This window comes from Fusarium oxysporum, chromosome 5 (genome assembly GCF_000149955.1).
Source record: "Fusarium oxysporum f. sp. lycopersici 4287 chromosome 5, whole genome shotgun sequence".
NCBI classification, from domain to species: domain Eukaryota; kingdom Fungi; phylum Ascomycota; class Sordariomycetes; order Hypocreales; family Nectriaceae; genus Fusarium; species Fusarium oxysporum.
The window spans coordinates 4,159,107-4,179,726 of record NC_030990.1 but is presented as its reverse complement, the minus strand read 5'-3'; the positions used below and the strand labels follow the sequence as shown (position 1 = coordinate 4,179,726).

The following is a 20,620-nucleotide window of genomic DNA, read 5'->3' as shown; positions in this document are numbered from 1 at the left end:
CTTCGAGACAGACTATATCCTGCCGCCGTGTAAAGACTCAGAATGACGAAGGAACTTGTCGATATATTGTCCACTTGTTGTTCATACCACATTTCTCTCAAGACGTGGCCTTAGTGGTCTTGCGTTGCAGCAATCACGAAATATCGGGCAAAGCTTGGATCATGCAAAATCGTAGTCTCATTCGCTCATGTCTTCAAATTACTCTTAGACAGTTTAATTACACCATTAAATCCTCTTTAAACCTCTAAAACTTGGGCATATCATACAAGTCCTCAGGATCTGTCACTTGTTAGCGCTGCATTATTGGTGCATGGAGTTTACTTACCCTTGCCCTCGTCCTGAATGTACTTCTTGACCTCCGCAACTCTGTCGTCAATCTTCTTGAGTGTCTCGTCAAGCTTGGACTTAATCTTGTCGTTTGACTCGGCAGCGCCCTTGAGCGCACGTTTCGCGACGTCGAATCGGCTGACCCAGTTGAGGAGCATCATGTCGAACGGTGTAGTGGTGCTACCCTCCTCCTTGTATCCCTCCACTGTCATGCGGTGCAGACCTGGGCGTCCAAAGAGAAGACCTTGAAGCTCGGCAGCATATCCGTGGTAGTTGAAGCATACGGCCTTGTCCTCCGTGAACATGTCCAGGAAGTGAGCTCGGCTGAGTGCGTGTGGGTGACGGGATTCGGCGGCCAGAACCATGAGATCCGTGACGTTGACGACTCGGACTCGAAGCTCAGGGATCCAGGCGCGAAGGATCTCAGCAGCCTTAACAACCTCGAAGGTAACCTCAACACCAATACCAGCGATCACAACATCGGGCTCCTTGCCACTGTCAATTGAGGCAAACTCCCAGATGCTTGCGCCCTTTCGGCAATGTTCAGCAGCCTCCTCGGGAGACAAGAAGACACCAGTAGGCTGCTTCGAGCCAATCATAAGGTTGACGTAGTTCTTAGATCCCAAGCAGTGGTGGATGGTGCTAAGGAAGCAGTTGGCATCGGGAGGGAGATAAACGCGTGCCGCCTCAGCCTTCAGGTTGAGAACAGAGCCGATGAAGGATGGGTTCTGATGAGAGAAGCCGTTGTGCTCTTGACGGGCCCAAGTGCTGGTTTCGATATAGTTAATTGAACTGAGATCGCCCCGCCAGTTGGTCTCGCGCGCGATCTTGTTGAACTTGGAGTACTGCACCATCATGGTATGGATGATGCCGAGGAAAGACTCATAACTGGGAAAGAGTGCCGTTCGACCAGTGAGTGTGTAGCCCTGGTAGCTGTTAGCATAACCGCCGACTTCAGCCCGGAATACTTGCCTGCATCCATCCTTGGCAGCAATGCTCGGAGAGGATCTCAATAACTCTGCCGCCCTGGGCGCGAGAGAACTCATCCCACTGGAAGTTTCGGCCTGTGTTCTCAAAGACTGCACTGAGCTTGTTGCTCTCCAGTTCATCAGGAGAGAAGATACGGAAGCTCTTGGGGTTTTCCTTGATGACCTGGTTCAGGAAATCGCCAGTTTGCTTCATGCAGCTGTTTTGCGAAGCCTTCTCCACTGCAAAAGTCTTCCAGTTAGGAACCTCCAATTGCTGATAAGGGTCGTATGTCTTCTTGAGCTGTCCAAGTCGCTTTTCATCCTTTTGAGGAATGATCTCCAAGATACTGTCAGCAGGCTTTCCGTCTTTGAGCAAGTGGGCTGTATCATAGGTCTTGAGCCAGTCTTGAAGAATCTTGAGGTGCTCCTCATCCTTGCTGGCGTTGGGAACAGGGATCTGATGAGAGTGGAAAGAGCCTTCAATGAACTCGCCGTCAACCTTCTTGGGACCTGTCCACCCCTTGGGTGTTCGAAGGACAATCATGGGCCAGCGTGGCTTGACAATGGGCTTCTTATCTCGAGCTGCCTCTTGGATCTTCTTGATCTCGTTGACAGCCCACTCTAAAGCATCCGAGAGTTCGCTGTCGATCTCTTCGAGCGTCTCCACGATCGTTGGCTGGTATCCATACCCGGCGAACAAACTGGAGAGTTCCTTGTTGTCCATGCAACCATAAATCGTCCTCTCGCTGATCTTGAAGCCATTCACATGCAGAATGGGAATAACGGCTCCAGACTCGGCGGGATCAATGTACTTGATGGAGTGCCAAGCACTAAACAGTTACTAAATGCCATGGAAAGATGCAACCAACTTACGCTGCGGTGGGACCACTCTCGGCTTCACCATCTCCAACAAGACAAGTGACAATCAGGTCTGGGTTATCCATGACGGCACCAAATGAAACAGCTAGGGAGTAGCCTAGCTCACCACCCTCGTGGATAGATCCCGGAGTTTCGGAGTTGATGTGACTGAACTGGTTAGCTTGGTTTTATCTCGACGTTTAACACTTATCTCACCTAGGGAAGCCTCCAGGAACCGAAAACCCGGTAATGAGGTTTCGCAAGCCATCCTTGCTAACGCCATACTTCTGAGGGAAGAATCTCTCGAGAGATCCCTCGAGCCATAGTGAGGCCAAAGCAGCAGGAGCACCGTGACCGGGCCCGATCACAAAGATCATTTCCAGATCATGATTGCGGATGAGAAGGTTGAGATGCGACCAGACTAAGATGATGCCCGGACATGTCCCCCAGTGGCCTTTGAAGCATTAGCTAGGCACCAAAGTGAGCGATGTTCACATACCCAATAATCGTGGCTTGATATCTTCTGACTTCAAGTCCCTCTCAAGTAAGACGTTGTCTTTCAGGAAGATCATGGCTGTCTTAGCGTTAGCCACATGCGCCGCACTAATTGACCTCACTTACACCCTGCAATGTAGCATGCCGCATGCTGGAAATCATTGAGCGATTGGGCGATCTTCTTGTCCAGCTGCTTCTTGGGCGCCTTGAGTGCCAATTCCAGAGCTACATCTGGAAGATGACTGTCCAGCGGAGCCGGATTAGGGCGATCGATCACTTCACTGGGCATCTCGAGTTTCTGATATCAAATCTGGAGTTGATGGAAAGCTGAACGGAGATTCACGAAACCAAGAAACGGAAGAGAAATGTCGGTCACATAAGGCACCATGAGATTGCATCGATTGAAGAATCGGCAGTTTTTTACTACATTGATTTCACTCAAACTGTTTGATAGTGACGCGGTTTCAAGCAGGGAATGATGCTATATCGATGACGTAGGTTGACGTCGCTTTGACAACTGCCCCACGTAACAACTTGGATCTTTGTGAAGCAACATATCAGTAACGGATATGTCGGATATTGAAAGGAGATAAATGTTGAAGAAATTCTAAACTTTAAATTCATAAATGAGGCTTTTTGGCTTGCATACACGCAAATATTGAAAATCGATCCGGCTATATGGGATTGTCTTGCTTGTTGATAGTTTGCTGAAGATCAATATAACCCGCCTTCTCGAAGATCCATAGAAAGACATCAATCCCTGCTAAATCCAGAATTGTAGCGGTCATCGAGCCTCAAGATTCCACATCAATTCTCCATTACAAACCAACCTCGGCCATTTGTTGAGTTGTTTCAACGGCAGGTCAGGCAAGTGCCAGACAGATACGGAAAGTGGGGGATACAAAAACCGGAGCTTTCTTTCCTGGTGTAACAGTAAAAGCACCTCCTTCCCAAACACAGATCACGATCGCATCAGAAAGTGCATTCCATATTTCCTCGTTGGAAATTCTGAGCTTCTCATAGGTCAATCATGTTTGTTCCTGACGAAACATGACGACTATTCTCAACAAGTCGTCCCATCGTAGCTGCCAATTTATCCAGCCCGCGGGGAAAGCTCAATCGACAAACGCATGTGTGACGTAAAGCTAACGTGCTCTGAAGTCGGACAGCTTATGGGTACTGTGATCTCGAAACATTACAAAAGATCTCGAAACCCGTAATCCTTCAAATTTATTCTTCAGCGAATTATTCTTTGTTTACGCAGGAATAAAGGCCAAGATTCGACATGACCGAGCAAGTTACCGGAGCTATCAAACACGCAGTCATGGGACACGGAAACGACAAGATCGATCAGCTCAAGGCCAACATCGTTGAGCCCAGCGAGAACACTCGAATTACCTCCGATTATGGAGTGAAGCAGAATAACACCGATCACTGGCTGCGCGTGAACAGCGAGGATCAGACCGGAGCCAGTCTTCTTGAGGACGCTTTTGGACGTGAGAAGGTATGCTACTCCATATATGGATCGTTCAGATTTGTTCGACTTTGGAGAATTTGGATACTGATGGTGTATCAAGATTCATCGCTTCGACCACGAGCGTATTCCTGAGCGCGTTGTCCACGCCCGCGGTGCTGGTGCCCACGGCACATTCAAGCTATTCGAATCTGCGGAAGATGTCACCAAAGCCGGCGTGTTTACCGACACATCAAGAGAGACTCCCGTATTTGTTCGATTCTCAACTGTTTTGGGAAGCCGCGGCTCCGCTGATACCGTTCGCGATGTCCGTGGGTTTGCGGTGAAATTCTACACACAAGAAGGTTTGTGAATCCCCTCCATACCAAATCCCATGCATTTGTGCAACAGAACATCCTTTTTCCCTTTTACTTTTCTTCCCTGGGGACTCTTAGATACCCTCTCTCAATTGCCCCTTCGTACCTTCTTCCGTCGCCCGAAACCTTTCGTTTATGGTCTTGAAGGCCTACGAGCACAACAACACAACAACACCATGAAACTGCATCATCAGATTAATTCAATGAACGCAAAGCTAACAAAGGGCAGGAAATTTCGACATAGTAGGGAACAACATACCTGTTTTCTTTATTCAAGATGCCATGAAGTTTCCGGATATGGTCCATGCAGGAAAGCCTGAGCCGCACAACGAAGTTCCCCAAGCACAGTCCGCGCACAACAACTTCTGGGATTTCGTCTGGGGACACTCAGAGGCGACTCACATGTATATGTGGGCCATGTCTGACCGCGCAATTCCTCGATCCTACCGCATGATGCAAGGTTTCGGCGTCAACACCTATACTCTCATTAACGACAAGGGCGAGCGCCGATTCGTCAAGTTCCACTTCACACCTGAGCTCGGAGTCCACTCCCTAGTTTGGGATGAAGCTCTTAAGCTTGCTGGTCAGGACCCTGACTTCCACCGCAAGGATCTTCAGGAGGCCATCGAAAACGGCGCGTACCCGAAATGGAAGTTCGGCATCCAGGTGTTGGAGGAATCCCAAGAGCACGATTTCGACTTCGATATTCTCGACGCTACTAAGGTCTGGCCGGAAGACCAGATTCCCGTCCGCTATATTGGAGAACTCGAGCTCAACCGAGTCGTCGATGAGTATTTCACCGAGACCGAGCAGGTCGCTTTCTGCACCAGCCATCTTGTGCCTGGCGTTGGTCCATCGGACGATCCCTTGCTTCAGGGCCGAAACTTCTCTTACCAGGATACCCAGCTCAGCCGATTGGGTATTAACTGGGAAGAGCTACCCATCAACAAGCCCGTTTGCCCAGTAATGAACTTCAACCGAGATGGTGCCATGCGACACACTATCTCCAAGGGCAAGGTCAATTACTGGCCTAACCGATATGGCCACCAGCCCGCTGCAACTATCCAGGAGGGTGCCTACGTTGACTACCAGCAAAAGATTGCCGGTATCAAGCAGCGCGCTCTTAGCAAGAAGTTCAAGGACCACTTCTCTCAGGCTCAGCTCTTCTACAACTCTCTTTCTGAGATCGAGAAGGCTCACGTTCAGGCCGCCTTCTCCTTCGAGTTGGACCACTGCGATGAAGCTATTGTCTACGAACGCCTGACTGAACGTCTTGGTGTAGTTGATGGGGAGCTCGCCAACACTATTGCAGAGATGGTCGGCGGCAAGAAGCCTATCGATGCCAAGCCTAACCCCGGAAAGAAGGCTAAGAACCTGAGCCAGCTTGACTTCCTTCCCAAGACTCCAACCATCAAGTCTCGCCGTATCGCCATCATCATCGCTGATGGCTACGACCCCATTGCCTTCAATGCCATGTACGGCGCAATCAAGGCCCAGAGCGCCCTTCCCTTCGTCATCGGGCCCCGACGCTCCGCTATCTTCTCCGCTAACGAAGACTCCTCTTCATCCAAGGGCATCGTCCCCGACCACCACCTCGAGGGCCAGCGAAGCACCATGTTCGACGCTATCTTCGTTCCTGGCGGCCAGAAGTCTATCCAGACCCTTTCCAAGAATGGCCGAGCTCTTCACTACATCCGCGAGGCTTTCGGTCACCTGAAGGCGATTGGTGGTACTGGCGAGGCCGTTGATCTGATCAACAAGGCCATCCAGCTTCCCGAGGTCTCACTCTCTGAGACAGACGGCAGCGGCGTCATCGACAGCTATGGCGTCGTTACTCTGAAGAATGCTTCGCCTGACAGCCTCAAGGAGATTGTCACCGTTGCTTCCGATGCCAAGGGCTTCCTAGAGAAGTTCGTGTACAACATCAGCCAGCACCGTAACTGGCAGCGAGAGCTGGATGGATTGAGCACTATGGTGGCGTACTAATGATTTATTGAAAGATACCAACTTATGTAACGAGCCAATTTGAATCTTCAAGTCAATACATTAATCACATAAACTCTCACTTGGTGTTGTGACAAACCCGAATTTATGATGCTTGGATGTGTTACGTTAATCATTATCATCAGCGAATACTTCTTTCAAGCTCACGATATGCTAAACTTCTTTTTCCGAGTATTAATTCTTCCGGGGCCCGAAAAAATGAATCTAGATGGTTTTACAGTGAGCCTCGACGGCTGGTATCCTAATGGATATATTCCTAAGGTTCCTTTGACCTGGGCCGTGAAGGCCCTAAGCTTTTATGAGTTTAGGCATATATTATATAATATTATGATGAGTTTATGGTGAGTTCTGATAAAATTCGATGAGTTATTATGAGATTGGACGTGATGGGAGTAGTACTGAGGCCCGGGTGTTTGCTTCTTATCTCTTATCTCGTCTCATTTTATCTCATCTCATCTTGTAAGTTAACTAGAACTCATCGTAGTTCTTACTCACGGACTGTACTATTTATGCTGCTCTCTTCCCGTTGACCTTCTGTTTCAACTTCTGTATGCTTCTCACACTCTTCTTCAAAACAAACGTAGCATACTCTCCATGGCCTTCCATATCCCTTGACGCTCTCTTCTTGATGTTTATATATTCATTTACTTCTTCCTCAGTCACCCCAATTGGGATGAAGATGCCGACATACCGTAATAGGATCGCGTTAAGGATGATACGACACATTCGTCCGTTGCCATCCTGAAAGGGATGGATCTCAACAAACCGAAGTGAGTATTTGGCAGCGAGTGAAAACGGATCCAAAGACTCATTTTCGCCGATATGCTTTTTGAGATTCGCGCACATCTCGGCCATTTTTGCAGGCACGTATTGCGGCATGACGAACATCGTATTTCCGGCGCCGACAGGAACATCTCGATATTGTCCTGCGTATTTCTCGTAAGGGACGTCCGGATATTCGGCACCCGGATCGATGATTGAAACCCCTTTGCAAAGAATCTCATGCGTTTTCTTAATGACATCCTCCATTAGGTCGTCCCCATGAACCCAGAATCTGTCCATTATGTAATTGAAGGCTCTCACGTGCTGGATAACTTCGCGACGGCCGCGAACAATATAACTTTTTGACTTTCCTCGTAAAGTGGGATCCGCAGCATATAGGTCACTAACCTTCTCATTGAAGGCTGAATCATCCTCATTGACTTCGAGTATGGAGTCGGGCTCATGTAAGGTCTTATAACAGAGATACCGTGTGACATCCCAACCTAGACCTGCTTGTTCGATACGATTGCTGCCGTAAATTGTGTGGAAAAGTGACTCCATGATCTTGCCGCGGATGATCTCCTGTTGCGCCGATGCGTGATTCACTCTCAAGGAAGAAAGGTAGCGTAACGCCTTTCCGAAGAGGGCTTCAGGGTTTTGATCGTCTTTGTAGGTACGGTATACATCATCAAAAGCAAAAGACGGATGGTTATTTGGACAATCAGGCTTGAGCGTGAGATTGTTAAATTCCATGGTTGTCTGGAAAGTCGTCGAGATGTGCGAAAAAATGATGGTAAATGAAGATAAAGCCGAATTAAAAGGGAAGCTGAGGTCTTTGTCGTGGTTCAACCGACATATTATGAAGCAAGGCTGTAAATGCTGGATCAATCTATAGTGCCTCTGTGAGTCATATCTCATTCACAGAGTTTCGATTTGCCTTTATGTAAAGGGAATCTGACCATACGCAACCCAAGAAAGCTTATACCCAATGCACTCTTCAGTAGATTGATGAACCTAGACTAAAGGAGCCTAAAGCTTACATGAATTTAGATTAGGCTTATGGTATCAGACCCCAAAGTTAGGATAATTTTATAATCACGAGCAGCTAGTTGCCAATGAAGTTTCTGTCTAACTGATCGCTCGTTGCCTTAACATCATCACTTACATTCAGTCGGTCTTCAACGAAATGTAACTAGTACCTTAAATTTTCAGAGGGCATTCAAGCACGATATAGCTCTTGGTGTGACGCTTGTAACTGTATTTTGCATATCGCTAATTGGCTTGTGTCCTGAAAGGGTAGGCACTGGACTGGAAATGAGGCTGAAGTATCTGTATTCTGGGCTTTATCAATAACACTTTGCTTCCTTGAGATGTTTATTTAGAGGTGGTTATTGATTTAGTGTTTGTTGACATTTTCTCAGCGGGTTTGAATGACCTTGGGACCGATGTATATGTGCAAGTACATTGACTCTGTCGCTCTCCGCGACTGCTTCCTCATACATCGTTGTAATTCTGAAAAAGTGCTCAATGAGATCATATCAAACAATACTCTTGCAGAATATAACGGCTTCAATATGATAGCATATGGATGCAGCATGCCTTTATGCAGTGCACAGACATCGCCGTGGTCTGCCTACACCATCGAGTTGTGGCTCATATCGGGTCGCGACTGCCGGCACCATCAAAACTGTTTGCTTCCGAACTGATGCCTGTACAACTCCAATAAAACGGAAGTAACATGAACCTCGGGAGTGATCTCGGAGATGCCCAATAGAACATCACAGGCATCCCGCGTGCGACCTTCTTCAAGACCCTCATCCTAGAACCGCCTGACATTTTAGTACAATCTTTATCGATATGTATGAAAGTCCACTTTCTTCTCCTACGAAGAAACTCACACGCTTCAGAAGCATCCTTCTTTCTATCAATTTTCTATTCAATATGGGCAACGGTCACAGCATCTCCATCCGCGACTGTCTCGATGCCGTCTGTGCGAACCGCAGCTCCTGCGTCACGTACCCGAGTGATCCGCTCTTCGCTTAGTGGGCGAAGCCGTTCAATCTCGAGTTCCCAGTGATTCCAGCTGCTGTCGTCCGTCCTCAGAATGTCATTGAAGTTTCCGAGACTGTCAAGTGCGCCAAACAGAGTGGTCTCAAAGTGCAGGCAAAGTCTGGAGGCCATTCCTACGGGTAGGCTAACTCTTTGAACGTGTAGAACAAAGCTGAATGAGTAGCAACATGGCCTGGGAGGCGACCATGGCGCCGTTTCCATCGACCTAGTCAACCTCAAGGACTTCGAGATGGACAATGAAACTTGGTACGCATCGTTTGGGGCAGGCACCAACCTTGGCGAACTAGACAAGAATCTTCATACATTCGGGAGACGAGCCATTGCCCATGGTACTTGTCCAAGTGTTGGTACTGGAGGCCACTTGACAGTGGTAGGCCTCCTCCAACCAATATCTGCTTTTCGCTAACAACTCAAGGGCGGCCTTGGACCTATATCTCGAATGTGGGGAGGTGCTCTCGATCACGTCGTCGAAATGGAGGTCGTGACAGCAGACGGCACGATCTATCTCGCCAGCCAAAACAGAACACCAGATCTCTTCTGGGCAATGCGCGGCGCTGGAGCAAGTTTCGGGATCGTGACCAGATTCGTGGTCAAGACTCGCCCGGAGCCCGGCAATATTGTCCAATACAGCTACAGCCTTACTCTTAACTCGCAAACCGAAACGGCCGGCTTATACAAGGAATGGCAGGCATTGGTAGGAGACCCAACTATGGACCGACGTTTCGCAAGTCTCTTCGTCGTTCAACCTCTAGGGGCCCTCATCACGGGAACTTTCTTCGGTTCAGAGGCCAAGTACCAGGCGTCGGGAATCCCTGCTCGCCTTCCTGGTGCCAGCAAGGGTGCAGTGTGGCTTACAAACTGGATGGGTCATTTGCTTCATGAGGCTGAAGCCGCTGGTTGCACCTTAGCCAGCATTCCGACAGCGTTCTATTCCAAGTCCTTGTCGCTCAATGAACAAGATCTTCTAAATGACACGGCGATCACGAACTTGTTTCAATACCTCGAGGATTCTCGCAGCAAATCGACACCTTTCACAATCATCTTCAATACCGAGGGCGGCGCCATGATGGATACACCCGTCAATGCAACAGCATACCCACACCGGGACAGTGTCATCATGTATCAATCCTACGGCATCGGAGTGGGTAAAGTATCGGCAGCGACTCGGAAGCTCCTGGACGGGATTCACGAGCGGATCCAACGGTCGGCTCCGGGCGCACGCTCCACTTATGCCGGATACGTCGACGCATGGCTCGACCGAAAGGCGGCGCAGGAGCTCTACTGGGCGGACAATCTTCAACGGCTTCAGGAGATAAAGAAGAGGTGGGATCCGGATCAGGTGTTCAGAAATCCGCAGAGCGTTGAGCCGGCTGACTAGAGCGGAATTATTGAGATTAAGGAACTGTCATTCTGTCACGAGAGCTTGTCCAACGAATGAGGAATGAGATTGTGAGGTACCGGCTCCGAGGCTCCGACGGATGCCGTGGAGGGGCCGATAGAGGCCGGGTATTAGTGTTACAAGATTGGTTTACCTTACGACAGACTAAAAGATAGGATAGGTGTATCAATTGCTTCACCGATCTTTCCACTTCTTGTAGTCGCGAGCTGCTCGATCACGTTGGAGTTCTTGTTAATGAGATTGACCCGCTTCAGCTTTCTAGTGCATCATTTCCCCGCGTATCTAGATCTTCTGGCGTAAACTAGTGGGGGACTTCCATCAAAATCTGGGGTAACATCATATTCAACACAAATACATCAAGTTCTCAACTCTCAATCAAAGTCGTGAGTGGTCCAATCTTCCATACAACACATACGAGAAGCCCAATCCTTATCTACGATACTTATCATGTCAAAAGTCCCCCATGTCAACATGTCATTCCATCACTGATAGAGCCCCTTGTCAAAAACGCCCTATTTCCACAGTTAACCCTCTAGCTTCCCCCCTCCCTAACCCCGCATCATCCTGTCACCGTAACACACCTGCCGCGCGTGAGCACAACGAATACGGCCAGACACGGCATTTGTGTAGACCCGCTTGGACATAACAAAGGGCGTTACGATAGTTTGACAACAAAACCCGGCCTGTTTCTGTTTTGTGCTTGTTGCAATTACAATATTCTTACAGCAACCATATCGTTTACACCCTCATATCTGATTGGTGTTGATCAAAGACTGGGATACTGAAGTAAGTATCGGAGGTAGTGAGTGAGGTTCGGCATTTGTTTATGCTTTGGGGGTAGCACTTACACCGCCATCATGCATCATTGAGCCTCATCTTCACTTCATGTCTACACATCCAGATACTAACCGGGTGATAGAACACAATTCATCATGGCTCTCCTTCAAAGATCCAGATTGGCCGCTCAAGGCCTCTCAAAATGTCGTCCAGCACAGCTTCAATCCTCAGCGAGGAGATACAACACTGCAGCAATCTCATCACTTTCTCAACGAGATGGAAAAAGCCCCTCTCTGTCTCTATCTGCCAGCCACTCAAAAGCATCAACAGCTCTTCACACACCTTCACCCACAGCAGTTATGAACCGTTCTTACTCAACAGCAAGTGAAGACATGTATACCGCATCCTTTGCCTTCTTTGAGGCTATCTGGGATGCTGGTATCACCCATTGTTTTGTGAACTTGGGTACCGATCATCCTAGTATCATTGAGGCTATGGTCAAGGGACAGAGGGAGAAGAAAGGAAAATTCCCCAAGATCATCACATGTCCCAACGAGGTATGCCTATTTCGTTGAGCATTTCTGGGCAAAACTGACATAATCAGATGGTGGCCATGTCAATGGCTGATGGCTACGCCCGATTAACAGGCAAACCTCAGTGTGTAATCGTCCACGTTGATGTTGGAACTCAGGGTCTCGGAGCAGCTGTTCACAACGCTTCCACAGGCCGCGCCCCCGTGTTAGTATTCGCTGGTCTCTCACCATTCACACAAGAAGGCGAACACCGAGGAAGTCGCACAGAGTACATCCACTGGATCCAAGATGTACCAGACCAGAAACAGATCATTTCTCAATACTGCCGATACACTGGCGAGATCAAGACAGGGGCTAACGTCAAGCAAATGGTTAACCGCGCTCTGCAATTCGCTACTTCGGACCCTCAAGGTCCTGTATATCTGTGCAGTGCACGAGAGATTCTCGAGGCTGATCTTAAACCTTATTCTTTGAAGCAAGAACACTGGGAGTCGGTTGAGCTTGGTGGTCTTCCTACAAGTGCTGTTGATAAGATCGCTGAGGCTTTGGCTGGTGCAAAGGCTCCTTTGCTGGTTACAGGGTACAGTGGGCGAAACCACAAGGTACCGGCTGCGCTTGTCGAATTGGCGGATAAAGTCAAGGGTCTGCGAGTCTTGGACACTGGCGGTTGCGACATGTGCTTCCCCGCTGACCATCCCGCTTGGATCGGACTGAAGTTTGGTGTTGACGATGCTGTTGAGTCTGCTGATACCATTGTCGTTCTAGACTGCGACGTACCCTGGGTTCAGACCCGCTGCAAGCCTCGCGAGGATGCAAAGATCTTCCACATTGATGTTGACCCCCTGAAGCAGCAAATGCCAACTCACTATATCCAAGCCGATGCGCGCTACAAGGCCGATGGTTTGACAGCCGTCCACCAAATTACTGAAGCTCTTAACAAGAAGGAATTCGCCAGCAAACTTGAAGTCAACGCCGTGGAGACGGAGAAGCAACGTGCTGAAGTCCACGAAAACAAGCTCGCTAGCATCGCCAAGGCCGCAGAGCCTCTTGCAGACGATACCTTCGGCACTGGCCATCTTAGCAAGAAGCTCCGTGACCTTTGCCCTGAAGATACTATCTGGGCCATTGAAGCTGTTACCAACACTGGTTTCGTACACGACAACATTCAACCCACAATTCCCGGATCGTGGATTAACTGTGGAGGCGGTGGTCTCGGCTGGTCTGGTGGTGGTGCTCTGGGTATCAAGCTTGCGACAGATGCTGAGAATGGTGGTACGAATAAGGGCAAGTTTGTTGTGCAGATTGTGGGAGATGGAACATATCTCTTCACAGTACCTGGTAGCGTGTACTGGATCTCAAGACGATACAAGATCCCCGTCTTGACCATTGTGCTCAACAACAAGGGTAAGTCATCTCACATATGACAAGAGTAACATGCTGACTTGTAACAGGATGGAACGCTCCTCGCAGATCTCTACTCTTGGTTCACCCCGACGGTCTCGGATCGAAGGCCACAAACGAAGAGATCAACATTTCCTTCGATCCCGTACCTGACTATGCTGGTATCGCCAAGGCTGCTGCAGGTGGAGATATTCACGCTGCTAGAGTTGACAAGGCATCAGATCTGGATAGTGTGTTGAAGGAGGCGATTGCTAAGGTGCAGGCTGGACAAACGGCCGTGGTTGACTGCAAGGTTGCGCCAGACTGCTAAAGACTTATGAATGATGAGATGATAATATGGAGTTCTGGGCTGGACTTAGATCTAGGTGCTGGAATGCTGGGGATTTGTTTAGACTGGTAGCATTCATAGGTGCATTAAGAGCAATGTTTTGATCATGAGGTTCGTGAAGGGTTCCTCCCCTGTGAATATGGTTCTTCCTTGGATTCAGTCAGAGGGGCTTTGCCTTTTATGGGAGCCTGATTCTTCGCGACAATGGTTACGGTGTTTGCTGCGACTCGATCAACCGGCCCCAGAATTGAAGGCTGACATACATAAGTCTTCAATGCAAGGATGCAGCCACTGGTCATCCTCACTGAACGATTCATCTTCAAAACACTTACCACTTAAACAATGAGGCGGTACGAGGCTGCGGAAAGGTATAGTGAATATCGTACTGATTAGGGAGGGGTATATCTCCAATATCATCTGATCTTCGTGTCTCTAGAATTGCGAGTCTATTTGTTGAGCATCACCCCATTGTAGCACTGCAGAGTGGCTATTCCGAATATGTACGTAACAAACAATTCAACATATAAATGCTAACCAATCTAACAGTCACAGGATATCACAGAGCATTCTTGAATGCCCTTAAAAACTCCCACGATTCTGGACGATCAGCCAGGGCGGGTAGAGCAGACCATCTATATATCAACTACCTCGAACAAATGGCCCACTGAACACAGCCAGAGATATCCAGCATCGCCTTTGGAATTCTGCCCCAGGAAAAATCTGTATTCTTCCCTAAAAGTATAATCTGCTATTAGTCTAGATCGCCTAGTTATTTATCTCTCCTAACGTATATAAGCAAAGTATGTTTCCCTGTCCTCCTTATCAATTTTCCTAAATACAGGGTTTTAGCAAGAGACCATGGATCCAGAAAACGAGAGTCAGTTCAAAACGACACCAGCGTCTAGCCAGCCTGACCAACGCACTCAGCCTTGGAAAGTATTCTTGCCCAAAGAGATGTTTGAGAAGGAAGAAGTCGAAGATCTTGATACTGGAAGCATGGGGAAAGATGGACTTGTAAGACACAAAGTTGAAGCCGACTCCAAATCACTTGGTGGATGAATTGTTTACCATGGTGAACTCAAGTCAGTGTTTCTTGACCTTTTGCTAGTATGGTTTTAATCGGCAACAGGTAAGCATTGGCTCACGATCTTTGACAGCGTTGAAGATGGCTATCATATAACGGAGAGCATACCCTCAGCTCCGATGGGATCCGTCTTAATCACCGCTCGAAACGAAAATGTCGGGTTCCAACTTGCGTCAAAGACGTTGAAAGTTCCTCCTTTACCGTAGAAGAGGGGACGACTCTCTTGCTCACCATCATCCAACGTAACAACTATTCGAAAGAGGAACGAGAAGCAGCTTCGAATCTTTCAAGGCAACTGGATGGTCTTCCGTTGGCCATCCATCTCATGGCCTCACAAATGGTTTCTCGACAAATTTCTCCTATTCAGTTCATCAAGTCCTTTGAGAGATATTTGGAGCGATTGTGCGAGAAAGGTCGATCTCAAAATGCTTACTACAAGAAAGGTTGACAGTCAACACTGCTTTCCATTCTTCTTTTGGCTCCCTTGACGAGACCTCGGTTACTGCCTTCGGTGTTGCACGTTTCGTCGTACCAGATGCTATTCCGGATGATTTGTCCAAACCGGATGATGATACCCCGAAGGGAAGGAAGGGCCATGGGATGATCCTTGGGTGTAAATTTGCTGCTTTCACCCGCTTATGGGAGCTAATGTTGAGTGAACAAGAGTTGATGAGGCGATACAAAATCTCATCTCGCTATCTTTAATAGTCCTAGATTCAATCACTGATAATTATCGGGTTCATCGCCTTGTTCAGAACGAACGTCGGGACTGGCTTGGTCCCAGCCCACAGAGAGACGACCTTTCTGAATGCTTCGCGACTCCTCTTTGAGGCCTTTCCAAGGCAGATTCACATGCAAACCCTCCATCCATATCGGCCGACCTGCAATAAGTGTATTCAGCACGCCGCTTTACTATCATATAATGTTCGAAAGTTCAAACTACATGAGTTGCCGGGGGACTCGCCGAGTACATTTGTTCGGCTATTGTCAAATGCTGCCTGGTAAGCCCTCCACAAGTTGACCGTTCGGCTGCTAAGTGACTTTTCTCAGGTATCTTACAGAGACCGCTTCATCCCGTGAATTTGACGAGTTACTAGAAACGGCATTCATGTGCTGCTAAACGCAAGATACTCTTATCTACGCTACTCTCTGTCCAACAGTGGGAGTCATCCAAAGAGAGCAAGGAAAGACATCTTTGGCATATCCATGGTTCCAAAAGGCTATTGACATAAGACAAACCCTTTTTCCACCAGATAACCCAGACTTGGCCAACATTCACCATAATATGGCTGGCGCATTGCTCACTGACTATCGTACAGACGAAGCGATCAAGATGTGCACTGACGCTACTGCTCGGGGGTGTATTTCCCATAGGTTCTTTGGTAAATGTTTCTTAATCCGACGCCAACCTTCATCGAGAGTTTTATCTTGAGTGTTATTAGTTCGATCACAAAGACCCCTAGTTTATGGATGTAATATACCAATGTGCGGTATTCTCGCGGGTTCGTCCAGAGCAAGTGAACTGCCAGACGACTCCGTGTTTGATGAGGTTTGTTTCCCACCCTTTCTGAACTTTTTAAAGGCAGTATTAGTAGTACTTGAAGGGCTATTTAGTTCTTCATACCCGATAGTCGTAGTATTGGCAGTATTCGGCTCCAAATATGTCCTTCACCAACGATATCGCCTCTGTTTGAAGAGTTGCAAGGGCGACATCACTAGTCAAATTTGCACTCGGGTCAATTTGAGTCAGTGAAACAAATTGAAGCATATGTTTCTCGATCTTGAACTGCGATTCGTGTTTACGAATGTTCTTCAGCGAGACGATTAGTTCGTTGTGAGCTTTGTTTGTATGGAGATGCTCTTTGTCTGGGTCAAGAAATACTGAGCAACAATGCCGCTTCTCATGTTGGTATCATGGGTCTTAATGTAAATATGTCAAATTGCCTACAACCGAGTTGTTTATTTCTTCAAGACTTGGCGATGGATAAAAGGGCGCTTGCGACACGTTTTCAGTATCAGGTCGAGGAGCTCTTTTCCATCGTATGTATGTATGTATGTATGTATGTGTGTGTATGTATGTGTATTTTTCGTCTGGGTGGCTGTAACGAAGCCAAATCTCCTACTGGAGCAAAAGACGTGCTGAGCTAGCTAGGTACAGGATACCCCGCTTCCTTCACCATCCAGCATACCAATGGCACAAAAGGTGCTGTATTTCTCAAGCCCGTCACCCGTCAGCGGGTTCGAGGGCAATCTATTGTCGAACTTTTTCCACCGACCAGAATTCTCTCGCGCATCACTACATCTGCTGACGCAGTCCACAATCTCCAGTAACCAAGTTGTAGCTCGTAGTCGACTGTCGCGGCGGCAGGGAAAAACCTCGGGAAGGGATCAGAGGCCGACGGTGCGGCTTGCCTTTAAAGGAGAAAAACCCATCGCAATCGGCGTCGTTGATCGGAAGGATGTCGCTACGAATGCCCGGGGCATCGCCCTCCGATATCTAAGGCGTTCTGGTTCTGAGGTGCCGCCATTAGATCCGACAAAGGTGTTGTCAGAGAAGGCGAACTCTCCAAAATTCCTTCTCTGAAAACTGCTGTTAGGGAGCCGATAGCGTCCCCGCAGTTTTTGTGTGGTCGCGTGGCCTGCAGAAAATCCCGCTCCTAGCACCGCACTAACAGTGCGTGCCAAGAAAGAATTTTTACAGGAGAGAGTTGAGCTCTTTTCCATCGAGATGCGGTAAAGTGGGAGTGTAGGGTATGTGTGTAAGTGTGCCGCTTTCAAGTATCGGAGCCTGATCATGTGAACATATTACGATTGGATATGAAACATCTGTTGAAAGTCTTCTTATGTCCTTGCTAATACTATTTTTCAATTTTGTTTCTCTTTCTATAAGTCTATTCTTTGCGGCTGGGCATGCCGAGGTTGTTTCTGTGGTATTTACTTGGCCAGGACAGGTAAGTGATTCGTCGTATCGTCACCAGAATTGTTGACTGATACCCATTATTCGTCGCAGATTGTGTGATTTGAAAGAGAAAAGAGAAATCGTGGCAATGGCGCGTAACTGATGGAGTTTCTGATATTTCTCATGCAGATAGGTCAGCAGGCTTGAAGCCCAGATCCGGGGTGGCCGTGTTTAGACGCCGGGAAAAACATCAGACGACGCCTAAATGGTGCCTTGGCAGAGAAGATCATCATCTCTTGCGGCTCTTCTCCTCTGCTGGTCATACAGTAGTTTAACCCAAAGACCCTTTGGTCTAGATCCTCAACGAGTGGGTTATATATCCGCATGCGTAAACATACCCCGTATTTACTGCAGTGTTGCCAGGATAACACGATAAATACGCTGCTTTCATATGCGGAGTCTACCGTGGAATAACACCATTCATCCATCTCGGAGGCTAAATTTGAGTGAATGTCCTGGCTTGGACCTAATTTGATAAGATTGGTACCGTTGCATTCCACTTTCAAGACTAGAAGGTGATTAGTTTTTCGATACTAAGAAAAAGAAGACGCAAAAAATATGGGAATTGATCACGATAGGCATTTGCTCATCAGTGCTAGATAGACTCGACTACCTTATTGAGTCAAATCTCATCTTATTTCCCCCCCGCACCACGTGCTCGTGACATGAAAAAAGAAGCTCGGGAGGAAGGTGCGGCTAGTTGCTGCTGGTGCAGGTGCTGGCAGGTGCAGGTGCAAGCGGGTGCAAGTGCGGGCAGGTCCCTTCTTGGGTTGGGCAGCCGCCGACAGATACATACAATATTGCCTACAGTCAACAAAAGCAAACAAATCACTTCATTAACAGTCTCTGTTTTTAATCTCGCAACCTCTCTTTTGATCCTTGATCTGATTTCTTTAGAGTTCTTTATCGCAGGCTCTTCTTGGCGAGTTCGAGTCTCACGACCGCGACTCATCTCGGACAATTCATCTCATTTCATTTCATCTTCATCTTGTCCTTCATTTGACCTAAAACAACGCCACGCTAAAGTAGTCGGTCCGGCTCTTGTATCATCAGGCTTCGCTCGCTCGCTTCCTCTCGACCGTTACGATCTCATGCCTCCCGTATCTGAATTCGATAAACTATAAAGGCTCGACTCGACGCCCTCACGGGACCCTCTGCGACTACTGCACTTACTCCTCCAGGGTCCCACGTCGAGATCTTAGGCCCCGCCACTCCACTTCGGTATTCTCGTCCCACTACAGGTCGCAACTTTGCGCTGGTATTGGATTGGATTGGCATTTATTTACCTACGCCCGACTCGACCCAAAGCAACAACAAAAACAGGCCTAGCCCGTGATACGAAAACTTCCTCCAAATTGTTCTTCACTCTCCTCCACTACGTCTCGATTAACGAGAGATCATGAAAGGCGTCGAGCCGGATCTTGCCCAGCGCCTTAAGAGATTGAGACGCGTCAATAGCTCTGTGTCTTGACCACCGACCAAGCTTTTACACCCAATTTACTTTTTCCAGCCATGTCTTATCAAACGGCTGTTACTACCGAGGCTCAGGCCGGCACAATTCCACTGCGACACCCCGATACCATGACTGATCGACCGCCGCCTCCTCCCCCGGTGCCCTCTTCCGATCCTCATTTGATCGCCGACGACCCCTCCGCACCGAAAACCTCTGCCGATCATGGCCTCTTCGAGATGTCACCAGCAGAAGCACTCGCTCTGCTGAGCGCTGGCGTCGAGCTTCTTGTCAGGATAACGGGCGATGTACCTCCGACACCACCGCCAAAATCTCCTACCGTGCCGCACATGAGTGGCATGCAAGCCGAGAAGGAGAATATTGTGCGATCATACTCTGATAAGAATCTGGCGAAATTGAGGAAACAGGCTGAGCTTGAGGCTAAGAGATTGGCTGCCAAAGATAAGCCTGAGCCTGTGCATGACAATCAACCAGAGTCGGGGAATATTGATGGTGTGCGACTGAAGCCTCACCCAGGTCTCATGTCGCCGCCACCTCAATCAGAGCCTTATGTTGTCGTGGGAGCCGATTCTCAGCCTGTCAATTTGCAACACAGCGCTATAACACGCAAATTCTACAGCAAGAATGAGCCTCCGATCACTATCAACCAATATCTTCAGCGACTACACCAATTCTGTCCCATGAGTACCGCAGTATACCTCGCGACATCACTGTATATACACCGGTTAGCCGTTGAGGAGCGAGCTATCCCTGTCACCCGGCGCAACGCACATCGTTTAGTCCTGGCTGGTCTTAGAGTTGCCATGAAAGCTCTTGAAGATCTATCTTATCCTCATGCCAAGATGGCTAAGGTGGGGGGCGTCAGTGAAGCAGAACTGGCCAGGTTGGAGATAAGCTTCTGTTTCCTGGTTGGATTCGAACTAGTTGTTGGTGAGACTCGACTACGGAAACACTACGAGCGACTGAGAGATCGCACATCGCATCACGGCTTCGATAATGCTGATGTTCCTATATTAAACCTCAAGCCTCGGCCACGCGGCGGGGTTCAGCCAGCAGCATAGACAGCTGGCTCACCTACTTACCCTACTCACCTATATCTCACGCATCATGGTTTGGGACATTTGAGAGCACGGAATCTGCATGTCATTTTGTTTTTATTTTTGGGGCGCCGTACTTTATGGTGTTTAGCACGAGCATTGTACATGGCTTTTTACCTTGCACATAGTCTAGGCGTGGCATTATAGGATGAGAGGCATATATGTTGGAGTGCATCATGAATTTATATCCAGACTTTTCAGCATATTCCCGTCCATCGCTTCCATCATTCCCACGTGTTCTTGCGATGTGGCTGCGA

The 20,620-nt window shown here is 48.3% G+C and overlaps 7 protein-coding genes across 8 annotated transcripts; 5 read left to right on the top strand and 2 right to left on the bottom strand.

Annotated features, from left to right (window-relative positions):
- Window positions 1-110: 110 nt before the first annotated feature.
- On the bottom strand, window positions 111-3,094 carry FOXG_02406 (uncharacterized protein). The gene is made up of 7 exons (XM_018379849.1): window positions 2,775-3,094; window positions 2,653-2,727; window positions 2,370-2,607; window positions 2,169-2,321; window positions 1,300-2,125; window positions 326-1,253; window positions 111-279 (listed from the first exon to the last, which is right to left on the bottom strand). The coding sequence occupies exons 1-7, from the start codon at window positions 2,935-2,937 to the stop codon at window positions 245-247; spliced, it is 2,418 nt and encodes an 805-aa protein (XP_018235974.1). The 5' UTR covers window positions 2,938-3,094; the 3' UTR covers window positions 111-244.
- A 495-nt stretch (window positions 3,095-3,589) lies between these two features.
- Window positions 3,590-6,555, top strand: FOXG_02405 (catalase-1). Its single transcript, XM_018379848.1, has 3 exons — window positions 3,590-4,152; window positions 4,226-4,466; window positions 4,708-6,555. Exons 1-3 carry the CDS (start codon window positions 3,934-3,936, stop codon window positions 6,462-6,464), a joined length of 2,217 nt encoding a protein of 738 aa, XP_018235973.1. The 5' UTR covers window positions 3,590-3,933; the 3' UTR covers window positions 6,465-6,555.
- A 420-nt stretch (window positions 6,556-6,975) lies between these two features.
- FOXG_02404 (uncharacterized protein) lies at window positions 6,976-8,098 on the bottom strand. Its single transcript, XM_018379847.1, has one exon. It carries the CDS (start codon window positions 7,995-7,997, stop codon window positions 6,990-6,992), a length of 1,008 nt encoding a protein of 335 aa, XP_018235972.1. The 5' UTR covers window positions 7,998-8,098; the 3' UTR covers window positions 6,976-6,989.
- Window positions 8,099-9,185: 1,087 nt separating this feature from the next.
- Window positions 9,186-10,692, top strand: FOXG_02402 (uncharacterized protein; the record flags this gene model as incomplete). Its single annotated transcript, XM_018379846.1, has 4 exons — window positions 9,186-9,230; window positions 9,288-9,401; window positions 9,478-9,684; window positions 9,730-10,692. 4 exons carry the CDS (start codon window positions 9,186-9,188, stop codon window positions 10,690-10,692), a joined length of 1,329 nt encoding a protein of 442 aa, XP_018235971.1.
- Window positions 10,693-11,178: 486 nt separating this feature from the next.
- Window positions 11,179-14,149, top strand: FOXG_02401 (uncharacterized protein). Of its 2 annotated transcripts, none has more exons than XM_018379844.1 (4): window positions 11,179-11,499; window positions 11,633-12,047; window positions 12,095-13,427; window positions 13,475-14,149. In XM_018379844.1, the coding sequence occupies exons 2-4, from the start codon at window positions 11,646-11,648 to the stop codon at window positions 13,732-13,734; spliced, it is 1,995 nt and encodes a 664-aa protein (XP_018235969.1). In that variant the 5' UTR covers window positions 11,179-11,499; window positions 11,633-11,645; the 3' UTR covers window positions 13,735-14,149. The 2 variants fall into 2 exon arrangements, with proteins under 2 accessions (XP_018235969.1, XP_018235970.1); XM_018379845.1 differs by having other exon boundaries at window positions 11,443-11,515; window positions 13,475-13,863.
- Window positions 14,150-14,610: 461 nt separating this feature from the next.
- On the top strand, window positions 14,611-14,811 carry FOXG_18311 (uncharacterized protein; the record flags this gene model as incomplete). The annotated part of the gene is made up of 1 exon (XM_018398378.1): window positions 14,611-14,811. The coding sequence occupies one exon, from the start codon at window positions 14,611-14,613 to the stop codon at window positions 14,809-14,811; it is 201 nt and encodes a 66-aa protein (XP_018235968.1).
- A 2,882-nt stretch (window positions 14,812-17,693) lies between these two features.
- On the top strand, window positions 17,694-20,616 carry FOXG_02400 (uncharacterized protein). Its single transcript, XM_018379843.1, has 2 exons — window positions 17,694-17,787; window positions 17,847-20,616. The coding sequence occupies exon 2, from the start codon at window positions 19,308-19,310 to the stop codon at window positions 20,325-20,327; it is 1,020 nt and encodes a 339-aa protein (XP_018235967.1). The 5' UTR covers window positions 17,694-17,787; window positions 17,847-19,307; the 3' UTR covers window positions 20,328-20,616.
- The last annotated feature ends 4 nt before the right edge of the window (window positions 20,617-20,620 follow it).